The sequence below is a fragment of the Tenrec ecaudatus genome, chromosome 10 (assembly GCF_050624435.1).
Source record: "Tenrec ecaudatus isolate mTenEca1 chromosome 10, mTenEca1.hap1, whole genome shotgun sequence".
Classification (NCBI taxonomy): Eukaryota; Metazoa; Chordata; class Mammalia; order Afrosoricida; family Tenrecidae; genus Tenrec; species Tenrec ecaudatus.
Window position 1 is genome coordinate 13,791,515 of NC_134539.1, and position 20,923 is coordinate 13,812,437.

At 43.8% G+C, this 20,923-nt stretch overlaps 1 protein-coding gene across 6 annotated transcripts in view; it reads right to left on the minus strand.

Moving 5' to 3' along the window:
- MPDZ (multiple PDZ domain crumbs cell polarity complex component) overlaps window positions 1-20,923 on the minus strand; it is a 187,616-nt gene that overhangs the window by 99,747 nt on the left and 66,946 nt on the right. For 4 of the 6 annotated variants that reach the window (XM_075559919.1, XM_075559917.1, XM_075559918.1 and 1 more), the window contains exons 4-13: window positions 18,417-18,626; window positions 17,817-17,956; window positions 15,662-15,875; window positions 14,023-14,151; window positions 11,339-11,548; window positions 7,930-8,044; window positions 7,527-7,615; window positions 3,939-4,125; window positions 3,167-3,256; window positions 696-805 (exon numbers count right to left, since the gene is read on the minus strand). In XM_075559919.1, the coding sequence (XP_075416034.1) occupies window positions 696-805; window positions 3,167-3,256; window positions 3,939-4,125; window positions 7,527-7,615; window positions 7,930-8,044; window positions 11,339-11,548; window positions 14,023-14,151; window positions 15,662-15,875; window positions 17,817-17,956; window positions 18,417-18,626 (1,494 nt within the window). The remainder of the gene's footprint in view (window positions 1-695; window positions 806-3,166; window positions 3,257-3,938; window positions 4,126-7,526; window positions 7,616-7,929; window positions 8,045-11,338; window positions 11,549-14,022; window positions 14,152-15,661; window positions 15,876-17,816; window positions 17,957-18,416; window positions 18,627-20,923) is intronic. The other 2 variants (XM_075559920.1, XM_075559916.1) reach the window with 1 other exon arrangement.

Below are 20,923 nucleotides of genomic sequence, written 5' to 3' on the forward strand. Positions count from 1 at the left end.
AAACACTACCTGGCACAAATGCTCAACAAGGGTTAGTTACTATTTATATTACATATCATTATGTATGGCATTTTATCTACTCTAATTCAGATGTACCTTAACATGACCAGCAACTTAAGATCCTAGTGTTTTCTTTTTCTTTTAAAATTCCAGAAATTATTTGGTATGCATCTGATAGTTAAGAATTCATGTCAACCTCACTAAATCTCTTTTTAGGCTAAGAGATCATGATCCCTATACGCAAATCGTCAATAGGCGTACACTGGCATAAGAAAACTGCATAAAGAAACATGCAAAAATAAACTTCTTAAGGGAAGTAAACATGGGTGGGCCTTCAGAAAACATTGTGGAAAATTTAATTAGAAGTTCATGCAATTTTCCCAAAACTATTTGAAGCTCCGCCATGCACAAGGCCTTTGCAATTCTAAAGATTGATCATGATGATTTCTATCTTAAGTAAACTCTCTATCTATCTAACTGGCTTCTAGGAATATTAAAGTGTGGATGGATTATGAATTCTGAATGCTATCCTGTTTATTTTGGTTCCTTGCTTACAGGTCAACTTTCTCCAGTCTGCATTTTTAATGCCTGTAACAGCACTTAGGGGGCCTCCAAAAACCCTAACATCTGGCTCTCTGAGATTCTTTCAAATGTCCATCTTCATTTATGCCATATCCCCCAAGGGAGCAACCTACCACTATTTCATAGTTAATTCCCATAATCCTTTGCCATTTTGACAGCAGGGCAGCTTCCTGTTGCTGCATATTTTCTCTTTCTTCTGTCTCAGCAGGCAGTAAGGGATACTCTGCAATAGTCAACAATGAAGTTAGTGACGAGTTACAAACACCTCCGTAGCTTAGGCAGCTTGCACAAAGGACCCCAGCACTAAAGAACCCATCTGCTGTTATAAACCCGGCTCCTCCCTGAGAGATGGGGGGGGGGCTCTTCTTTCCGTGTACATTTCAACACCTCCATGTAGAAACCTATCGTTGCATGTTGGACACTATTTTAGGCAACCGCTTCCACATCTTCACACAATGTTCATCAAATGTCCATGCACGGCCTACTTTTCAATTGCGACAAAGACTCCCCAGTTGCTTCGTGGGTCACATGATGGTTGACCCTCATTATTGAACCTGTACCGGACAGTCACGTCACCTTCCATGTCAGTTCATCCTCTCTATTTCCATTCCGCTCTCCACGGGGAAGGAGGGCATGGCCTGTCTCACCAAAACCCCATAAACAACCAATAAATGAATTAATGAAAAATGTATGCAGCTCCATGTTCAATGAAAATTCATCAATTCTAAAATCAATAAAAGTTGAGCTGGTGAATCAACATAGAACCCCATAATTAGAATCCCACTAGTTCCCAAACATAAATGAATAATATAAAAAAGAAATGACTATGCAAATAATATTGAAGGCAAAATGCGTGGGTAAAGCAAGAAGCTTGTTGATAAGAATTTTAAAATCATATTCAAAGATTTCTAAATTTCATCATGTTTTTTACTATCGAAGGCTGTTTTGAAAAATCTCTACTAGGCAGTATTCTCTAATCAATTTTCCCATCTCCCTTATAGAATTCCAATTTCAAACTTAAAGAGTATTCAAAAATTCCAGTTTCCCAATTCTGTCTCTCCTCCTTACTGTAACTTAATGAAATTTCCCTCCATGCATACTTTTCAGATTCACTTAAGCCTTGAGTTTAGGAAATAATTAAGTGTTCTCCTGGAGAAACCAGAAACAATAAACTATAATAAATAAATTTGGGAGCAAGACCCCCAGCCTCATCCTCAATCTAATCATTTCAAAAGTAGATTCTACCCACCTCCTCTTTTCTTGATTGAAACAAGGTGGAGTTTTGAATGAAAAAGCAGGGAATCTATAAGCTGCTGGAAAACAGCCAAAGAGTAAAAACCATGCACACTACAGACACAACGATTCATCTCCCCTTTCTCAACTTCCCCACGTCTAGATGTGAGGCATATCGGAAGAGTTAAGGTCCATCAGTAGTCTTCTGACCTAGTAATTCTGAAGTTAAATGACTTGTCCCAGCTCACACATCACGTCAAATTACGCCAGTAGGGGCAGAGGTCCCTTACCCTCTGAGGGGGACCAGCAACTACTAGGAACATGGCATTGGGATTACAGGGGAGCTTTTGTTTTGTTGTGTTGGTTAATAAAGACTCTGGGGATTCTGAAGGCCAAGATCAAATTGGCCCCGCCTTCCTTGGCCCCCACCCCCACCCTGACCCATATGCAGGATCACCAAAAAACCCCAAGTGGTTCTGAGTCTTCAAGAGAGCTCACAAGCCATTCTTTCTTCCTATCTTGGGACATGTTCATGCCTTTTCCCACAAATCCTGATGTTCCGTTGGCCCTAAACAATTTTTTTAAATATCCATGTAAAAATGGCAGAATGGGATTAACAAATGTCACCCCCTCCCATCTCCGTCTTGGGCGATCAGGGACAGCAGAGTGACGTTACCCGAGTGGGTACCAGAGAACACGGGGCTCTCGGGCAGCGTCACCTGCTGGACTTGAACGCTCGGGGCAGTGAGAAGGGGACACCATGGGTGACTGTCACGGTGGCAGCCAGGCTCCTGTGTAATCACAGTCCCACACCAGGCATCTCTAAAACAATTTCTGGAAAGCCTGATATACTATAGGTTCGCAGTAAAATAATTACCTGGAAGGCTTAAGCATTTCTCTGCACAATTCTTTCCCAAACCAACTCAATATGAAAAATGAGAATTTGCAATCCCCTTCCAGCATCGGACCATTTCAGACCTAAACTTGTACGTTGCAAAGAGTCTCTAGTATATATATTAGAGTCTTTATTATTTTACGATTGTTTCTTCCAGCAAGTAGAAAAACACTGTTTACAGAACCAAATGATGAGTTTTAAACTATGTGTACATGTGGTTGGTTTCTAAAGGGTTATGGATAAAATAAAGTAAAAGACTCGGCTCAGCAGGAAAATACACGGGCTATAAAGGAGCTATTGCAGTCACCTCCATGAGCAATATATCGCATCTCCAAATACGGATGTATTAATGTAGCATCTCTGAAAGACGCTGCTTGAGTTGTTCCCACAGCCCAGATGCAGGATCTCATTTATTGAAAAGTACTTCTCTACGAGATAAGAAGAAGAACTAATGACCTGGCTCCTGGACTTTACCTTCTTCTTCTATTGGCAAGACATTGGAACTCCTCCTCAAAGATAAAGAATCCTCATCTGGGTCGGCATTTCCTTAAAGATAAGAATCATTTGGTAGTTAGGCTTCTACTGAGCCCTGGGACTTTCCTCATTCCACCCGATGAGTCTGACCATCTAGAGGAGGGATGGGTCTGCAGCGCTAAGCTTGTCAACAGCCACTCAGACGCACGGGGGCATTTTGCCCAGGGACGGAGTCATGTCAGCTGTGATTTTGCCTCAGCCCGCTACAGCACTAAGTATGTATATTCAAGTACAACAGGGGTGAACAGTCTTGGAAATGAAACATTTTTCTAGCCAGGATCCTGACTTCGACCAATCGAGTGTTCCATCAGCGAGCTGCCTGGGTCGCCATGACAGATACGCAGGCATCAAGAGCTTGGGAAAGGGCCTTTCTAAAGGTGGAGCCCCTTTCTTGAGCACTTCCATCCCGGGCCCCTCTAAGCGCTTCAGTGGTCGCCTCAAGACAGACCCCTGCCACGGCAGAAAGGTGAACGGCCAGGCATCTGCTGACTAGGAAATGGGGATGGGAGGAATGCACTGGAAAACTCCTCTGTCTACAGCCTCGTCTATGGTGTTAAATCCTTCCAACTTCAGTAAACTCCCCGTTTATCCGTTCTTAAGGGGCTGCTGGGGGTACAAACGATGCTTTGAATGGAATGTTTCAGAATGAGAAAAGTATCCAACCCAGGCCTAACTGGAAGCCGGATTCTCTTACCTTTGCTTGTGCTGGCATTCAGAGGTGACAATACTGTGTCTTTTGTGACGTCCTCCTCGGGCGGAAGCTCAGCCTCCTGCTTCAGGCCCCCTCTCCTCACGAGTGTCAGGTGCACAGTTTGCCCGGTGTGTCGCAAAACCTCTACTGCCTGTTGGTTAGTGAAACCCTGAAGGTTTGTACCATCTACCTGTTGAGAAGGACAAGACATGCCCCTTGAGAAGGGAAGAATGCACGCCCAGCTCTAACCAGCAGCCCTCCCCTCTCACCCCAGGTAACAAACCAAGCACGTTTCCTCTGCTGTGCAAACCTTTTCTTGACATTTTTACAACAGGAGTTGCATACAGTATCTGTCCTTTGTGATTGACGTATTTCATGAGCATCAAGACCTCCGGGTTCCTCCGTGCTATGGGGTAGGTGGCAGGTTCAGATCCCTTGTTGACGCTGAGGCGTATTACTGTGTGTATGCGCCAGTGAGCTTTCCCATGCTGCCACTGAATGATCCCCTGGCTGTTTCTATCTTTTGAGCAAAATTCTTTCAATGTAACAAAGTAACATTTCTCCAGAATAAAACACTTCCTGGGAGTGAGTCCATTCCAGCTCACACCGACCGTAGAGGACAGAGCAGAACGGCCCTGGTGGGTCTCCGGGACCGTGATTTCCACAGGCATAGAAAGCCTCAGCGTTCTCCAGAGAAGCAGCTGGTGGTTTCAAACTGCTGCCCCTGAAAACAGCAGCTCAACTGGTAACCGCTACACCACTGGGAGCGGGCTTCTCCAAAATGGTCAGAAATCAGTTCTCCATCTTCTCACAGGTATAAAATAAAGTGCTTCCCCATGCTGCATCGGCCCAAAGAAAGCACAAATCTAGCCTAAGACTGCAGTTGTGAACAGCAACCAGATGGGGAAAACTCTCCTAGTGCTGTCCTAGGGGTGCACAAGCTGGTGATCTTTCCCCCCAAATTCATGCCTGCTGAAAAGGTACTCATGATGCTCCCCGGGTGTTCGTCATGCTAAAACAAAGACGCACGGAGGAAAACAAGACCCAGGGACCAGTCAAGATAGCGACTTGACGACAGCAAGAAAGGACGATCCCGGAATGAGGGTTGTACCTATGGGCAACACTTTCCTGTATCTCTGACCTTGCTTTAGGGGAATTATAACGAGCCCTGAGGAAGTGATCAAACGCTTTACTGCTAAGCAGAAGGTTAGTGGTTCAAAGCCACCAATCAATCCACAGGGCAAAGATGGGTCTCTTTGATTCCATAACGATTACCCAAGTGGGAAGTTTGACTTTGTCCCGTGTTCTCTGTGAAGTAGAATTTGCTAGTTGATATCAGGTTTGTTTTGTTTTAATTCTATCTGAGATTCTACTTACATAGGAATGAAGATAAGTTTGAAAGGAAAATGCTGAGATACTCTCAAATATGTCATCATTACAGGCCCTCAATAAATACCTGCTTAATTCTTCAAACTGTACTATGGGACAAGTGTTATACCAGGTTTTAAAATCAATGATGTCACTGAGTTCTCATTTTAAAAAATCACACAATTAAGAACAGTGAAGGTAGTGACTACTAAAATGTGATATTTTAGAACTTGAACGAATTTGCTCATTTATATATTTTTTCAAGAATAGTTATCGAAGGGAACGGAAATTATGCCACAACGTGCTTTTATTCCAATTTGTATGTGGAGGAAGAGAATCAAAATGCTTGCAAAATGGTTAATACCACATGAGCCAATTCCAACTTCTAGGAGTTGGAAGTACACGTCCACATAAATCTTGACAAACGCTCACAGCGGCACTATTCACAAGAGCAAACAGAAAAAGGGAAAAGTGGAAACAACCCAGGTGCCCACCAACTCAATGACTGAATCAACAGCAGGTGATTCCTCACACTGACCGATACTCAGCACCAAGGGAATTGAATTACTGACATGGACTCCAACATGGCGGAACCTTGAACGTGAAGGAAGTTAGTCAGAAAGGACCACCAAGGCAGTTTTCCATTCTCCTGGTTATTTGGGGTAGATTCAATATTCGTTGTCAACACGGCAATTGAAAGCATCAATTCTTTTTCTATTAATCAGCTAGTCTTTGCAAGCTTATGAAGCACGTGAAATTCCCATGGCTTGGCCCAGACTCCCTTTAGTCTTCAAGGTGACATCGTTGCTCTTTGACACTTTAAAAGAGGTTCACACGCAGCCTATTTGCCCAGCCCCATAAATCACTTGATTTCCTGACTGCTGCTTTCCTGGGCATTGATTACGAGCCCAAGGAAAGGGAAATCCTTCAGAAGATCATTGTCTTCTCCATTCATCATGTTGTTGCTCATTGGTCCATTTGTGAGTTTTCCGTGCGTTGAGGTGTAAGCTACGCTGAAGGCTATGGACTTGGTTCTTCATCAGTCAGTGACTGAAGTCCTCTTTCTGTTCAAGCAAGATTGTGTCATAAGTTATAAAATCATAGAGTGGTGAATTTTCATTCTATGCTAAAATGGAGGTACACGGACTGAGGAGAACTCATTTCCAGAATATCGCCTGGACAACTAGTCAAGATTGCTTGGTTTTCGTACCAGGTCTCAAGAGGTTAATTAACACTCTTAGGCAGGAGAGTCATAGAACTAACATCAAGAATACTCAGTACAGTTGCAATGTAGATGAAAGGGGCAGAGAAAAAGGACTTTTATCTGAACATACTACAGTCCATTTCTACTGGTAGCATGATCTCAAGGGAACAACAAAGAAGTCAACACAAGCAAATCTATACGGAGAGGAATCAGCATTCCCCAAGGTGACTTTGTGAAATTATTCATATATGTTTGGGAAAAGGAAACACCCACAATTGTGAGTGTGTAAGAAACACTGAGGTAAGAAGCTAAGCAGATTTCTCTCCTGCAGGATTTCTCAGTTCATCAACTGCCCAGGGCTCATTGTGTACCCCAAGAAGCCGTCTCATCTTCAGTACTTTCTACACGTATTGACAAGGAGCCCCTCTGCACAGCATCTTCTTGAATTTATGTTGGGGGAAGAGGTAGTTTGGGGAATCCACTATCCAGAGAACATGAGAGAGACAGGTTCTTTGGCCACCACCTTGACCATCACCTTGAGCTAAGGACATCACCTTAATTAAGAAGGGCTGGACGTGTATTTCTTTAAAAGAATCTTTGGTCCAATAGCCACTATCAATGGTGTCACTCTGCTCATTAGAAAATACTAACAATAAGTATTCTGAAAAGAGATTCAAGTACATAAAGAGTGTTGACATCCGGTCTTTGATTTTAGGAAGTCTGCAACTGATATATGAAATATTGATTAATGTAACAAGGGCATTCAACCAGACAGGGAATAGAGCAGAATTTATCCAAGCAAGAAGTTCCACACTTTAGAACTGAGATCAGTAAAATTTCTAGTCAGTGCTCTGTTTCACCTCCTCAAAATAATGAAATAAGCAATAGCAATGGACAGCCTAAAGTCACCCAACAAGTTAAATTAGTACTGAAGTAATTGTAGTCCTTCAAATGGAATAAACTTGAATGCATCTTCAAACATGAAAACCGACAAAGCTACGATTCCATGTGTCACTTACTGCTGTAATCTGGTCTCCAACCTGGATTCTTCCATCACGTTCCACAGCGCTGCTTTTTGTAATGCTCTTTACGAAGATTCCTGAAGGTTCTGAGATTCAAAATAAGTCATTTACCAGAGTGTCCTCCCTTCATTCTTCAAGGATAACCTCCCAATACCGCATAGATATAAATTAACAAGCCACATAACAAAGCTTAAGCAGAAACGTAGGCCACACAATAAAACAACTGTTCTGTCTACCTTAAAAAGAGTATCAGAGCAGTCTAAATTAAACTATTCCTAAAGATGTTTTCCACTTACCTGCTAATCTTAGCATGTAAGGCTAATTCAATGTTTAACAAGACAGAGGTATCAGAGACAAACACTTAATTTAAAAAAATAAATTATTTATTGTTTATAACTACCTAATCTTTTATCTCCAATGTAGCCAGCAATAGTAATTCCTAATCCTTGGATATTCTTAGTGAGTTCCACATCAAATGTCTCATTTTCTTCACTTTTCTGGGTTGAAGCGTCGACCTAAAAGAAAATCCACAAGTAAACAAGCAAAGCAAGCCCCCAAATCTAAAGCCCTCACCTGGGAATAATGAGGTATAATTAGGCATCAGCGAACCCTGCTGGAGAGTTGCAGTGGACCAGAGGCCTAGCATCATCTTGTCCATCAGAAAGCAGGGCCAGTAGTAGCCTGAACTGGCCCTATCAGAGAGGTGAATGATTGTTTGTATACACATATGTTTACCCATCAAAGATAGTCTTACAATAAGTTCTGAATTGGGATGTCAGACAGTGGACAGAGCTCGTGTTTTGAATTCAGATAAACAAGTCTAGCTTGCTACTTCTTTCCAAGGGCCAACTTGCTCAATCAGGGGGTAATAATAACAGCTATATTTATTGAGACCTGTCTATGTAACGGGGCAAATGACGTCTTATTTGATTTCCTCTTACAGCATGTATTTGAGGTAAGTATAGTTTTCGTGCCAATTTCCCTGTGGGAAAATTGAGACACAGAAACTTTTTCCAAAGACAAAGAGTTCTTATCAAGCAAACTTGAAAAATTCACCCTCATGGAGTTGATGTCGACTCACAGCAAGTCTACAGGATAGAATAGAACTGTCCCATGTGATTTCTGAAACTTAAGTCTTCATAGAAATGGAAGCCCTGTCTTTTTGCAGAGTAATGGCTGGTGGTTTTGAATTTAAGACCTTGTGTATCACAGCCCATCAGGTGACCACGATGCCATCGGGGCTCCTATCTTTGCTCACTATTGTTTTTAACTGAATTGCATTACTGTACATTGTGTATTGAATTGAAAGTCACGGTTCACCTACATAAATATTAGTGGGGTAGGGTAATAAGTCATTAATAAGTGGCTTAAAGGCATCATGCCTGCGTGTGGTGTCAGCAGAGCCTATAGAGATTCTCAAAGGAACACGTAGGATCACAGAATGGTGGAGGGGCAGTACCAGGTCTATGGACTGCACTGGGAGCTAGGTCAGAAGGCATGACACCACCATACTGTCTATCAACATTGTATAAGTAGTGTTTTAGCACAAATGTATTACTTTAGATAAAGATGTCCCTGTCAGTTATAACAGCAAACACATTTTTCATAAGCCTGGCCTATGAACTGATGTATCCACAAGATTAAAGCTCGCTGCTCATTTGTTTTTGGACTTTCCTGGAATGATACTTTAGGTCGTGCGACACCGTCATCAATGGCTACAGGCCACGCTGCTCTTCTCTTGGTGGCCGGCATTTTGATGGTCCCTGATTTGTTCGATGTTCTGGCGTTTTGTTTTAATCTTGTGGCAATCAGCATCCGTAAGCTTATATCAATAACTCTTTTGAAACTGAAGCGGTAGTTAAAAGAAGACGAGGATTTTTTAAGGCTTCCCCTGAGCAGCTAATAATACAACTGATACTGTTCTTCAACATAGAATGATTTTACAAAACAACTTTGCTGTTAGTATCCATATAATCTAAGAAATATTATTTTAAGCCATTTGAAGCGATATGGAGTCCTGATATTCTAGGATTAAAGGCAATAGTAAACATGCTGAGTTGTGCTTGGTCCATGGAGGCGGCGCCGGGTCAGCCTGTACACCGCTAACTGGCCGTGGGTTCGAACGACACATGTGTGGGGCTAGTACGTCATGGCTTTCTAGAGACAAACTCTGACTGTATCTCGCGGCTATCTACCTAAAGGAGATAATTTTGTTGTAAAGTTCGATTTATTTTTTTTCATTGCACATAATTATCTGTGCAAACTTAGCAAAAGTTTAAAGTTTAGATAATTACAAGAAAATGACAGGATGAAATCTGCTTCAATTGAAACAAATGTGTTTTCTATTTTTAATAAGACTTATGCGGGTGCTATTTTAGAGGGTGGCAATTTGACTATCGAGTGGTTTTAAAAGGGGCACAGGCTTCAGAAATGATGATATGCACAGAATAGATATTTTTCTAAGCATTCAATTACATCAAATGGTTTTCGGTATTGCATTCATTTATGTATTGCTGATTAAAATGTTTTATTTACCACAAAAGAATGCCATTTAAATACTTTCATAAACAAGCTTTCTTTCTTTACTTCTTTCTCTTAGCAAAAAATAGCAACCAAATTCAATCCTGGGAACAAGAGAATTGTGAAAGTTTTAAGTGTTCTCATAAACTTTTAAAGGGCTTATAGAGAAAATCAGAATTTTATTAAAAAGAAAAATTCTGTAGCAACTAGTCAGAAAAATTTAATACAAAAATTATGTAAATATTTTTATATGGGTGTGAAAGGCTTATAGAATTTGTATTGGCTATAAATCTTACTGAGAAATTTGGTGTAATTTTCTCCTCAGAAAAATACAAGATTTCTGGCTAAAAATACTTTGTTGATATGTTATCCTTTATGAACTTGTGACCTGTAAGCTATATGAGATAACCAATGCATTCCAATAATTTTGAAATTTTCCAGCTGTTTTCATATCAAGTCAAAGACAGGATGGCTTGCCACTGTTATGAATAAAGCTTCTGTTACAACCTCAAAAGCAGGACTTTTGTTTAAAAGCTTATACAACCTGGTCAAGAGAAGCAACCTTTTGTTACAAATCAGATAACAGCTCTATGGCACACCTTAAAACATAGCATTGACAGATCGTGATAAGGTTGATTGACTGGCCTCGCCCCAGCAAACCAGCCACTGCACTTCAACCTCCACAGAGTCGAACGCAGAGACCTTCAAAGTAATGTGTGGAAAAGGAATCATTCGACATCCACAGCTGTCCCCCAGAGACATTTGTAAGTGAAAATTACACATTTTAGGGCCTAGGAGGAAACAAGGATTGCAGGTGGTGTAGTGGCTACCCGTTGGGCTGAGATCCGTGTGGTCAGCAGTTCAAAACCACCATCAGCTCCATGAGAGAAAGACTGGGCTTTCTACTCCTGGAAACACTTATGGTCTACGAAACCACAAGGCGTCACTTTGAGTCACCATTGATTTGAGGGCAGTGAGGTTTTTGTGGGGTTTTTTTAGTAGAAAATAACTTTTTACAATCATAACCCATACCACACAGCGTTATGCACATGCTGCATACAGAAAAATGTGAAATAGCCAGAACTTTTTAAGCAAGCTTTTTAATTTTCATCTGCATTGTATAATATTGCTTAATAATATCCTTACAGTACTGAACTGTAATTATATTTGAATTGTGTTTCATTGACACTTCTACATGGACATCAGTCAGTCCAGTTTCTAAACAAAAACCACTGTCATCTAAGTGATATTGTCTCTGACTTTCACCTAGGCTGTTTTTCTCTGCTCACCTGCATCTCTGGCGTGGACGATGAGGACGAGGAGAGGGTGATACCCAAAGAGGTGGGCGCCGTGGCTTCTTCCATGGCCCCCCGCGCAATCACCAACTTCACTCTGTTTCCACACTGCCTGAGGACTTGTGCTACTTGCTCACTGCTCATTCCAGCTAAGTCCGTGTCACCGATCTTCAGAATGTGGTCACCGCTGCACAACCGCCCGTGCTGGACAAAAAGAGGCCAAAGGATCAATGCGGGTCAATTTGTGCTACAGCGATCTTAAGTGCGGGGAAGGGAACAGTAGGAATGGACCGCTCCATGAATTCTCCCTCACGTGACAGTACACATGTGATTGTAATGCTGTCTCCTGAAGTATTCTAGCATGATTTAACATGGCATAACTGTCTGAAATTCATACTTTTAAAATCAATAGTTGTTATAAACTTTTGGTATATTTGTTTGATTTCAACCTCTGGATACAATGAAATATTGGTGTGTGTGTGTGTGTGTGTGTTTGAGGATGCCTATGTATGGTAGCTAGTTCCGTCAATTTGAAGAAATATAAAAGTGTAGGACTGGAATCCAACCTATCAATCAGGTCACAGTCTGAGTGGGGGGGTGGCCTGCGATAAGCAGGACCTTAGGAACCTCCCCAGTTCTCGGTCACTTTGCCTTCCTGCCTGCCGGGACTTCGTCACTGACCCTGGGAGGTGCAGGAGGACCACCATGTTTCCACCCAGCGTGGACCCACAGGCCTCAGCACGCCCTGGTCTGTGATTCCTGCATTCTGCAACACTGCATGTGGCTTCGTGAGTCAGAAGAGGGACGTTTGGGCTAGTATCTGACACGCAGACTTGAGTTGGACAGGGCTGGGGTGCTTTCTTGATATGTTATTACTTCTGGATAAAAAGCTCTTTCTTACATATATGTGAGCGTCTCTGGAATTGTTTCTCTAGCCAACCTGACCTAACACACTAGGCAAACACATGCAACCATGCTCCACGTGTGGTAGGAACACCCAGAGAGCACAGGATTAATAACAGTTTTCTGGCTGGCCATATCAATTATAGATACCCCAGAATGACTCACTTTCAGATGAAATCCTTGACAGATGAAAACGCAGACACACGAGACACGAGACAAGCAGTGTGAGAAGCCCCAGGCCAACATGGCCTAGCAGCATTTCCTGTGACGATGACATGTTCTGCACTGCTCTAGATGATAGCCCATAGCAACATATGGTTGAGGGGCTCGTGAAATATGGCTGGCCCAACTGAGGGACCACACTTTAAGTTTTATTTAATTTTCATTCTAATGTTAAAAAGTGGCATGTGGCCAGTGGCCTGAGTATTAGACAGTGAAGCTCTGAACTAACTGATGATAAAATGTTTATATCACAAAACTGTCAACGGGGGCACTTTCACTGCTACACCATTTGTCATGGAGCAATGCTGACTCCCGGCAGCTCTCTTGGCTCAGAGTAGAACTGTCCTTCATGGAGTCCTGAATGACCAATTTTTCAGACATAGGTCACTTGACCTCTTTTCAAAGTGCCTCAAGGTAGATTCAGACGTCTAGCCTTTCATTTAATAGACACGCTGGCTCACTGTACCACCCAGGGACTTTAATACAGCTAGAAGCTAGGAGCATGACCAAAATGTTCCTTAGAGTTAAGACTGGGGAGACTTCATCTGAGATTCTTGGGGCTTGTTGTCAAGAGAGACCAGCCTCCCAGAGAAGGACACCATGCTTGTCAGGTAGAGGAACAGCGACAGAGAAGAAGCCCTCAATGGGACAGACTGACACAAGGGCTGCAGCAACAGCTCAAGCAGAGGAGCAATGGTGAGGATGGCATATGGTTTGTCAGCGTTTTGTTCTAGCGTGCATTGGGCTGGTTTGGGTCGGACCAGACTAGACAGTAGCTAACAACAACAGCAGATGCGAGCTAACTTCTAAAAGGAAGAAAAAGTTTGCTGACAACTGTATGACTGTGCAAGCCTCCACTGTCCAGGTCCAGCATTAAGTGGGCTTTTCATTTACAAGCATGAGAAATGCTTGAGGACCCTGACTTCTGAGTGTAAAATTTAAAAACATATGCAAAAGCAGGAAAATTTGTAAACGAAAGTCTATAACCAAGGCAAAAATTACGTAAACTAGCAAAATGTCTCAAATTAATACATGCCATAATAAATTGATGAAAAGTTTTATAAGTACATTGAAATAATATCACACATCATAAAAGGCAATGCTTATATAAACTTCTCTAATAAAATAAACTGTCTTTCACATATGAGACAACAGCAAAAATCCATCAGTAAAGGACAAGTAGTGTCTTCTTTTTCCTCTTAATAATAAAGTATATATCTGCCACAATATCTGTGACCGTAAGACAGATGATGCGGTCAGCAAATAGGGTTTTAATTGCCAACGAAGGGGAGCCACCTCTACAATGGTCAAAGCCATAATTCTGGTTGTCGCCTGTGTCAAAGTTTCTTAAGATCGTGCGTAGTTTATAACTATAACTTAGGACCAATGCCCCCTTTCAAATGTGATTTCCCTAGGCCTAGGAGAGCATATTAGGAATAGCCTATTCAAATAGCACTGAGTAGCTTTGGCACTATCGAAGACCTCCGTTTCTCCTTCGTAATGGAAAAGAGTCCACCGTATTCCTTGAAACTCAATGTAGAAGACTGGCTTACCTGCTCCGCCGCTCCTCCGGGCAGAATGGTTTTGACGATAACACCAGTAGCCCTTCCTCCTATGATGCCGAATCCCAGACCCGACCCATCGTTCACCAACTCAACAGTCTCCACATGCTGCCAGTGAACCTGAAATCAGAGCTCCCACGTCAATTTGCAAGAATGTGAGAACGTTGCATAATAATCGAGACCCTTGTTGAGTGCGGTTACATTGTGATCAGTTATAAATCATCGGGGCCAGGCACAATACCGAGTCCTAAGGATGTACTCTTACCCCTGTCAACTGGTATTCAAGGAAGGAGTCTCTAAGTCAGGGGTTCTCAACCTTCCTAATGCCTCGACCCTTTCACACAGCTCCTCATGTTGTGGTGACACCCCCCCCCTATAAAATTATTTTCATTGCTACTTCAGAAGTATAATGTTGCTACTGTCATGAATCGGGTGACCTCTGTGAAAGGATCCTTCTCCCCCCCAAAGGGGTCGTGACCCACAGGTTGAGAACCGCTGCTCTAATTCATGCCGGGGGTTCCATTCCAACGAGTCTATAGGTTTTTTGATATTAAGTTGAATACCTCAGTTTTTGTTTTGCTTTTTTTTTTTTGCTGTCTAGGACTTTTGAGCCTGTCAATCTTCAGGGGTGCTATGAGTCAATTAATTTGATGGCAGTGAGAGTTGAGCTGTTATCGGTACCTTAGTAAATCCCATCCTACCTGTCATTGAGGGTTCAGAAACAGCATATATGCCTAAGGATGGGATGTACATGGAAACATACAACGTGCCAACAGATGTCGAAAGTCGGAGACCACCGCCCTATGTATTTCACTGTTAATCAGTGGTCATCTCTATCGGTGTTGTGAGGGCCAAAGAGTCAGTTCCGACCCACAGCAACCCTCTGGACTCCAGATGGAAGCACTCCGTGGGCCTGCGCCATCCTCCCAATGCGGCACTACACGCAGCAACTCGATCCAGCCAAGTAAAGACCGATGCTCGAGACCCTTCACAGAACTTCTAAAAGAGATCGAGGAAGAGCTTGTTGCCCATCAGAGACGATTCTGTATAATATCTGCCCTGAGGAAGGGTTCAGGATATAATGAGTTACTTAGAGTTCCTGGGATTAACGGTATGCTAGAATTCTAAACAGAGCAAAATCAAGGTTCTATCTCTACAGAGTCGATTTTGTGAAAACTTTAAATCAGCGGTTCTCAACCTGAGGGTTGCGCCCCCTTTTGGGGTCAAACGACCCTTTCACAGGGGTCGCTGGATTCATAACAGCAAAATGACAGTGATGAAATAGCAACAAACATAATTTGATGGTTGGGGGGTCACCACCCATGAGGAACTGTATGAAAGGGTCGCTGCATTAGGAGGGTTGAGAACCACTGCTTGAGTCTTCAAGAAATGCCGGCATGATACACGTTGCACACAACGAAAGGCAAAGGTTATTCCAGAAGCTATACGCTTAATTAAGATTCAATAACAAACACTCCAGGGTAAGGGCAGGTGAAAGAATCAAGCAGCGAAACTCAAGAAGTACAGAGAGACCATAGGAACTAGAGATCTGCCGACTAAGAGGAGGAACGAGGGAAACACAGAAAACTAAATAAACCCTCCTCTTCTTTTCCGGCATCTCTGTACTCACCGGGTTGGAGTGAGCGGAAATGGTGCTGGCTGCAGACGGAGACCGAGACACAATGGGGCTCATGAGCGGAGGCAAGGGGCCTCTGGCGATAACGAGCTGGACGTTTTCCTTGGCTTTCTGAAGGATGCTGATGGCTTGCTGGTGGGTAATTGTCTGATCGAGCGCCTGCCCATTGATAGCAAGGATCTGGTCGGCTTCCCGCAGTCTCCCATCCCTATCGAGGATGAGAGAGAGAACAAGGAGATGCAATGCTCTTGGAAATGTGAGAGATGTTGGCACACACGGTCAGCTGGTTTTGAACCCAGTTTTCTCATGTCCACCCTTCTTATCGTTTCCTGCAGTCGGGCTTTTTTTGTTTGTTTTTCAAAGTCATTTTATTGGAGGCTCTTACAGATCTTATAACAACCCAGAATTCAATTGTATCATGCACACTTGAACATATGATGTCATCATTTCCAAAACATTTTCTTTCTACTCGAGCCCTTGGTATCAGCTCCTCTTTTTTTCCCTCCCTCCCCCCTTCCCACCCTTGTGAATCCTTGATCAATTATCTATTGTTGTTATTTCGTTTCTTATACCATCTGTTGTCTCTTTCACCCACACTTCTATTATTTGTCCTCTCAAGGAGGGTGTTATATATTCAACCTTGTGATCAGTTCCCCCTTTCTCTCCACCCCCCCTCCACCCTCCATCCTCCTCCTCCCCTCCCCGTATGGGCACTCCCACTACTGTTCCTGAGGGGTTATCTGTCCTGGATTCCATGTGTCCAGAGCTCTTATCTGTACGTTTTGTCTCCCGGTGATCAACTCTTTTGCTGCTCATCAACCCTTCCCCTTCAGAAGCATTATTTTCCAGGTACTTACTCAGCGCACTCCTAGAGGCTCTCGGAGTTGGAGCTGACTGATGGCAGTGAGTTTTGAGGTTACTCAACCTGAATGTCCGATCTCAGAGGCACCAGCCTTCTGAAAACAGAAGTCCCTGCTGCCACCGAGTCAATTCCAACTCATTGCAAAGCTAGAAACAATGCTACACACCAATGGGGAACAAGGCTGTGTCGCCAGAGAAGCACACGGCCGCATCCTTCTCCCTCAGAACAGGGGATTTCAACCAGTGGCTGGTTATTAGCCAAGTACTTAGTCAGTTGGGCCATGAGAGTCCCTCCAAAATAGAAAGAATAAATGCCTATATTTAATTGGTACTTTGACTCAAGTTTACAAATGATTCCGAGTCACGGAGACCCTGCAGGACAGAGCAGAACTGCCCTCTCTGGGATTCTGAGACTAACTCTTTACGGGCATAGACAGGTTCATCACTCCCAACTGATGGGTGCACAGTCTGCGACCATGTGGTTGGCAGCTCAAGTCATAGTGCACCAGACCACCACCAGGACCCTCTGACCAGATTCATTAAAGATAGCTCAAAAGACCATGGGTCATTTGTATTTTTCTATAAAATCATTTCAAAACTCTAAAATTAAAGAACCATCTAATAACAGTGAAAAGAGTACTCTACTCCAACCTTTATTTCCTTGCTAAAAAGAAGTTGTGACCCTATAGACAAGCCACCCTTATTGCAAAGGACTTGCTGTTTTTAGTACAGTCATGCTACAATGAGAAGCCCTGATGATTTAGTGGGCTATAGGTTGGCTGTTAACTGCAAGATCAGCAGTTCAAAGCCACCAGCTGCTCTATAGGAGAAAGATGAGGCTTTCTACTCCCATAAAGAGCTACAGTCTCAGAAACTCACAGAGGTAGGTTTACCCTGTCCTGCAGCGTGGCTAGGAGTCTGAGTCCATTTGGTGGCAGGAAGTTTAACAGTACAGTGCATCCATTTGCTATGGAGTCGGTTTTAACTCACGATACTTGCTTGTGTATCAGAGAAGCATGGTGTCCCAGTGGGTTTTCAGTGGCTGGTTTTTCAACAGTACATCACCAGGATTTCTTCGGAGACATCTCTGTGTGGACTTGAACCCACAGCCTTTCACTTAGCTGCCTAGCACTGAGGTGAAGCACCCAAGGACTGAACCTGGCTAGGGACAAACTCTACCGCACTTCGTATTGGTCTGTCTATATTGACTTTTGCTTTGTTTCGATCTTCCCCATGGTAAGAGGATGCCCGTAAGCCACAAAAACAGAAAAGATGCTGCGAGTCTCACCTGTGAGCCACACTGCCCTCCTGTATCTCTTGCACAAAGATTCCCAGTTCTCCCCTGTTTTCACTCCTCAGTCCTACCACACTGAACCCCAGGCCCCCACTCGGTGGTTTGAGGAGCTCAAAAACTTCCACGTGGCGACCCTGTTCAGGAAACAAAGCCGGAGATGCACTTAAAAGACACACACTACAGGGACAGAAACTTAGGAGCAGCCTGATTGGGTTTCTAATAAATAGATAGATAAATAAATAAATAAACAAACAAACTTCTATGATAACCTTTATAGTTCACCATCCAAACGGAACATTTAATTTAATCACATTTCTGGGAGGTGCCTCGAAGATTCGGCCCATCATCAGGAGAAACAGAAGTTCATCGAAGACTCTCCAAGCCATTCTACCCTCCCACAAAATATGCCAGCACACTTCACAAACGTGTATGGGAAAATTCCATTCTCTTTTTTGTCCATTTTCCATGAACTTTTTGAAGCCCTCCTCTCTCATGTTTTTTTTTTAAGCATTACGAATGTGACAATATTCTACCAATGGAGCAGAGACGTGACCGCCAGCTCAGCACGGCGTGCTTTCTGTCCTGCGTTCTTACCTGGGCCATACTCCTGAGCAGCTGATCAAAGTCATCCCCAGCAGGCTTCCCATGGATGTGTGGAGTGGCAGCCCCCGTGGATGCTTCCACGTGCCCATGATTTGGGGACACCACACACGATTCATCTTGCGGAGGGGGAACCACAGGCGGGCAGAGGTGTGGAATCTGGCCGTAGTCCGCATTTGACGTGGTAGAGGTTGCGGTGCTTACCTAAGGGTAGTAAGAGTGGATAAGAGTTGATACGAGTCCGTAGACGTCTGGTAAACTACTTCAAAGGAAACGTACCAATAGGAGGGCTAATAAAGTACACAGGCCATTTCGAAACGTCCGTGCCCTTGATCTAGTCATTCGACGTCCAAAAATGTATTTCAAGAAGACAAATCAGAACGATAGACAGCTGCCTGCACAGGGATGTGTGCCGCAGCCCTCTGAGTCACATGGGGAGTGAAAACCCACCATTCAATTTCAGAAAACGCATTCAGACACACACACATCGCATACACGGGAAGAGAAATGAGGCCAAATGAACAATATGTTCAGGATCATGCCACATACATTACAAAGGTGCTATTTTTACATGCACTAAACAGCTGGGAGAACATGTGCTGAACAACCAATTTATAGCACTGGTTGTTCCTAAGAGATGAGGTTGCCAGGCGCCCTCTGCTTTCTGCGCGGCTGGAATGTGTATGACAATGTAGAACCAGGGCATGGGACCTTGGTCAAAGAGATGGCTGGCCTTTGGGCCCGGCCCCTGGCAGATCCCTTCTGGATGGATCTGGGTATATTGCTTACTAAGATGAGGCCCTTCTACGGACACCAGCTGGTTTCTGCAGATGCAGGGATTCTTGGTGGACCCCTCGGGCCATGTGATAGCAGCCGGCTCTCCAGGAGGAGAGGGGCACGAAGACGGCGTTCAACCACATGGCAAATCAATCAATCCTGCCTAGATTGTGAATCCTCCATGAAAAGTCTGAACACCAAAGTTAGCGTTAGCTCCTGGTTTGACACATCAATTCTGGGAACCTTTTCCAGAGGGCTCTGCGTACCTCCTTCTTTAACTAACGCTTACCCTCTCTCTTCCCTGTCAGAAACCAGAAGTAAGAGCATAACGGCTTTCCGAGAGTTCTATGAGCCCTTCTAGTGAACGATCACACCCCAATGTGGCTTGAGAATTCTCCAGAGCTACCGTTGGGCCTGGGGCTGCGCCTGGCCTTTTGTGGGCCCTTCCCTCTAAGCCAGAGCCTAACCCCTTGCAGGTGGTGCAGGTTGGGGACAGGTGTGCTGGTGTGGAGGAAGGGCTGAGCGTTCAGCCAAGCACAGGGCACAATGGCGTGAGCACAAAGAAAGAAGGCTGCTTTCGATGGGAAAGCCGGCACACGCCCACCACACAGACCCCGAGGTCAGGGATAGGAGGGGTCGCGGACCTCGTGGCTAGCAGTTTGAACCCCCAGCTACTCCTCAAGCCGAGGACAAGCCTTTCTGCTTCTGTCAAGATTCAGTCTCGGAAACCCAGAGGAGCACATCTCTCCTGCCCTATAGGGTCTCTATGCGTCAGAATTGGCTGACTGGTTAGTGAAAAATACAATGGAAAAATTGGAAATAATCGTCAAAACAGGGGAAATGGCCAATACTAAGTTCCAATTTCTGTGAGGGGTGTGGTTTTTGAAAATGTACAATTAGTTACCAGAAAAGTTAGACAATGATGTGTTGGGTCCTGCTCTATCCTCAGTCCCTTGCTCTTACACCCCTTTCCCACTGGGGCCCACCAATACGCATTCCCAAGTTGCTCCCTCCACCATCTGTGTGCCTCCTTCCCCTAATACCTGTATGACTGGCTTCTTCCTGTTATTCAGATGTGCTCAATAAGATGCGCTCCCCCTGACAACCGTATCCATAAGAGCACCCAACAGCACCATCCACGACATCACCTACCCCAACTTTCTCCTTGGTGCTTATTCACCATTTGACATACACCCTGCCATTTCTGCCCATGGACTAGAACGTGAGAATTCCCAGCAGAGGGAACAGGATTCTTTCATTCCATACTCTATCCGCAGTCTCTTGAAGAGGGACATTCACAGTTGGCACACTCAGTATACATTTGCAAAATAAATGCTTATCCTCTTTTTAAAAATCTGCCCTGAACACCCTTCCAAGTGTCATTATCTCCATTTTACAAAAGGCCGAGCCGCGCGCAGCCACCTGCTCACGAGCAGGCTGTGACACAGACATGCCGTGTGCTCCTGTCATCTCTGTGTTATCACAGAGCACCCTCTCCTCGAAATAAGGGGGAAGCTTCCTTTCAGAGACGTAAGTATTCTGGAGTGCATCACCAAGCTGTATTTAAGAGCGCATTACCTATCCTATTATTGACCCTACCTACAATCAGTTAAATACAACAGGAAAATGCATCGCATTATCAAGGTTACCAATAGCCAAACCAGGATACTGGTTATTATACCCACAGATGAAAAAGAGACCAATGTGTTGAAAAGAGGCATTTG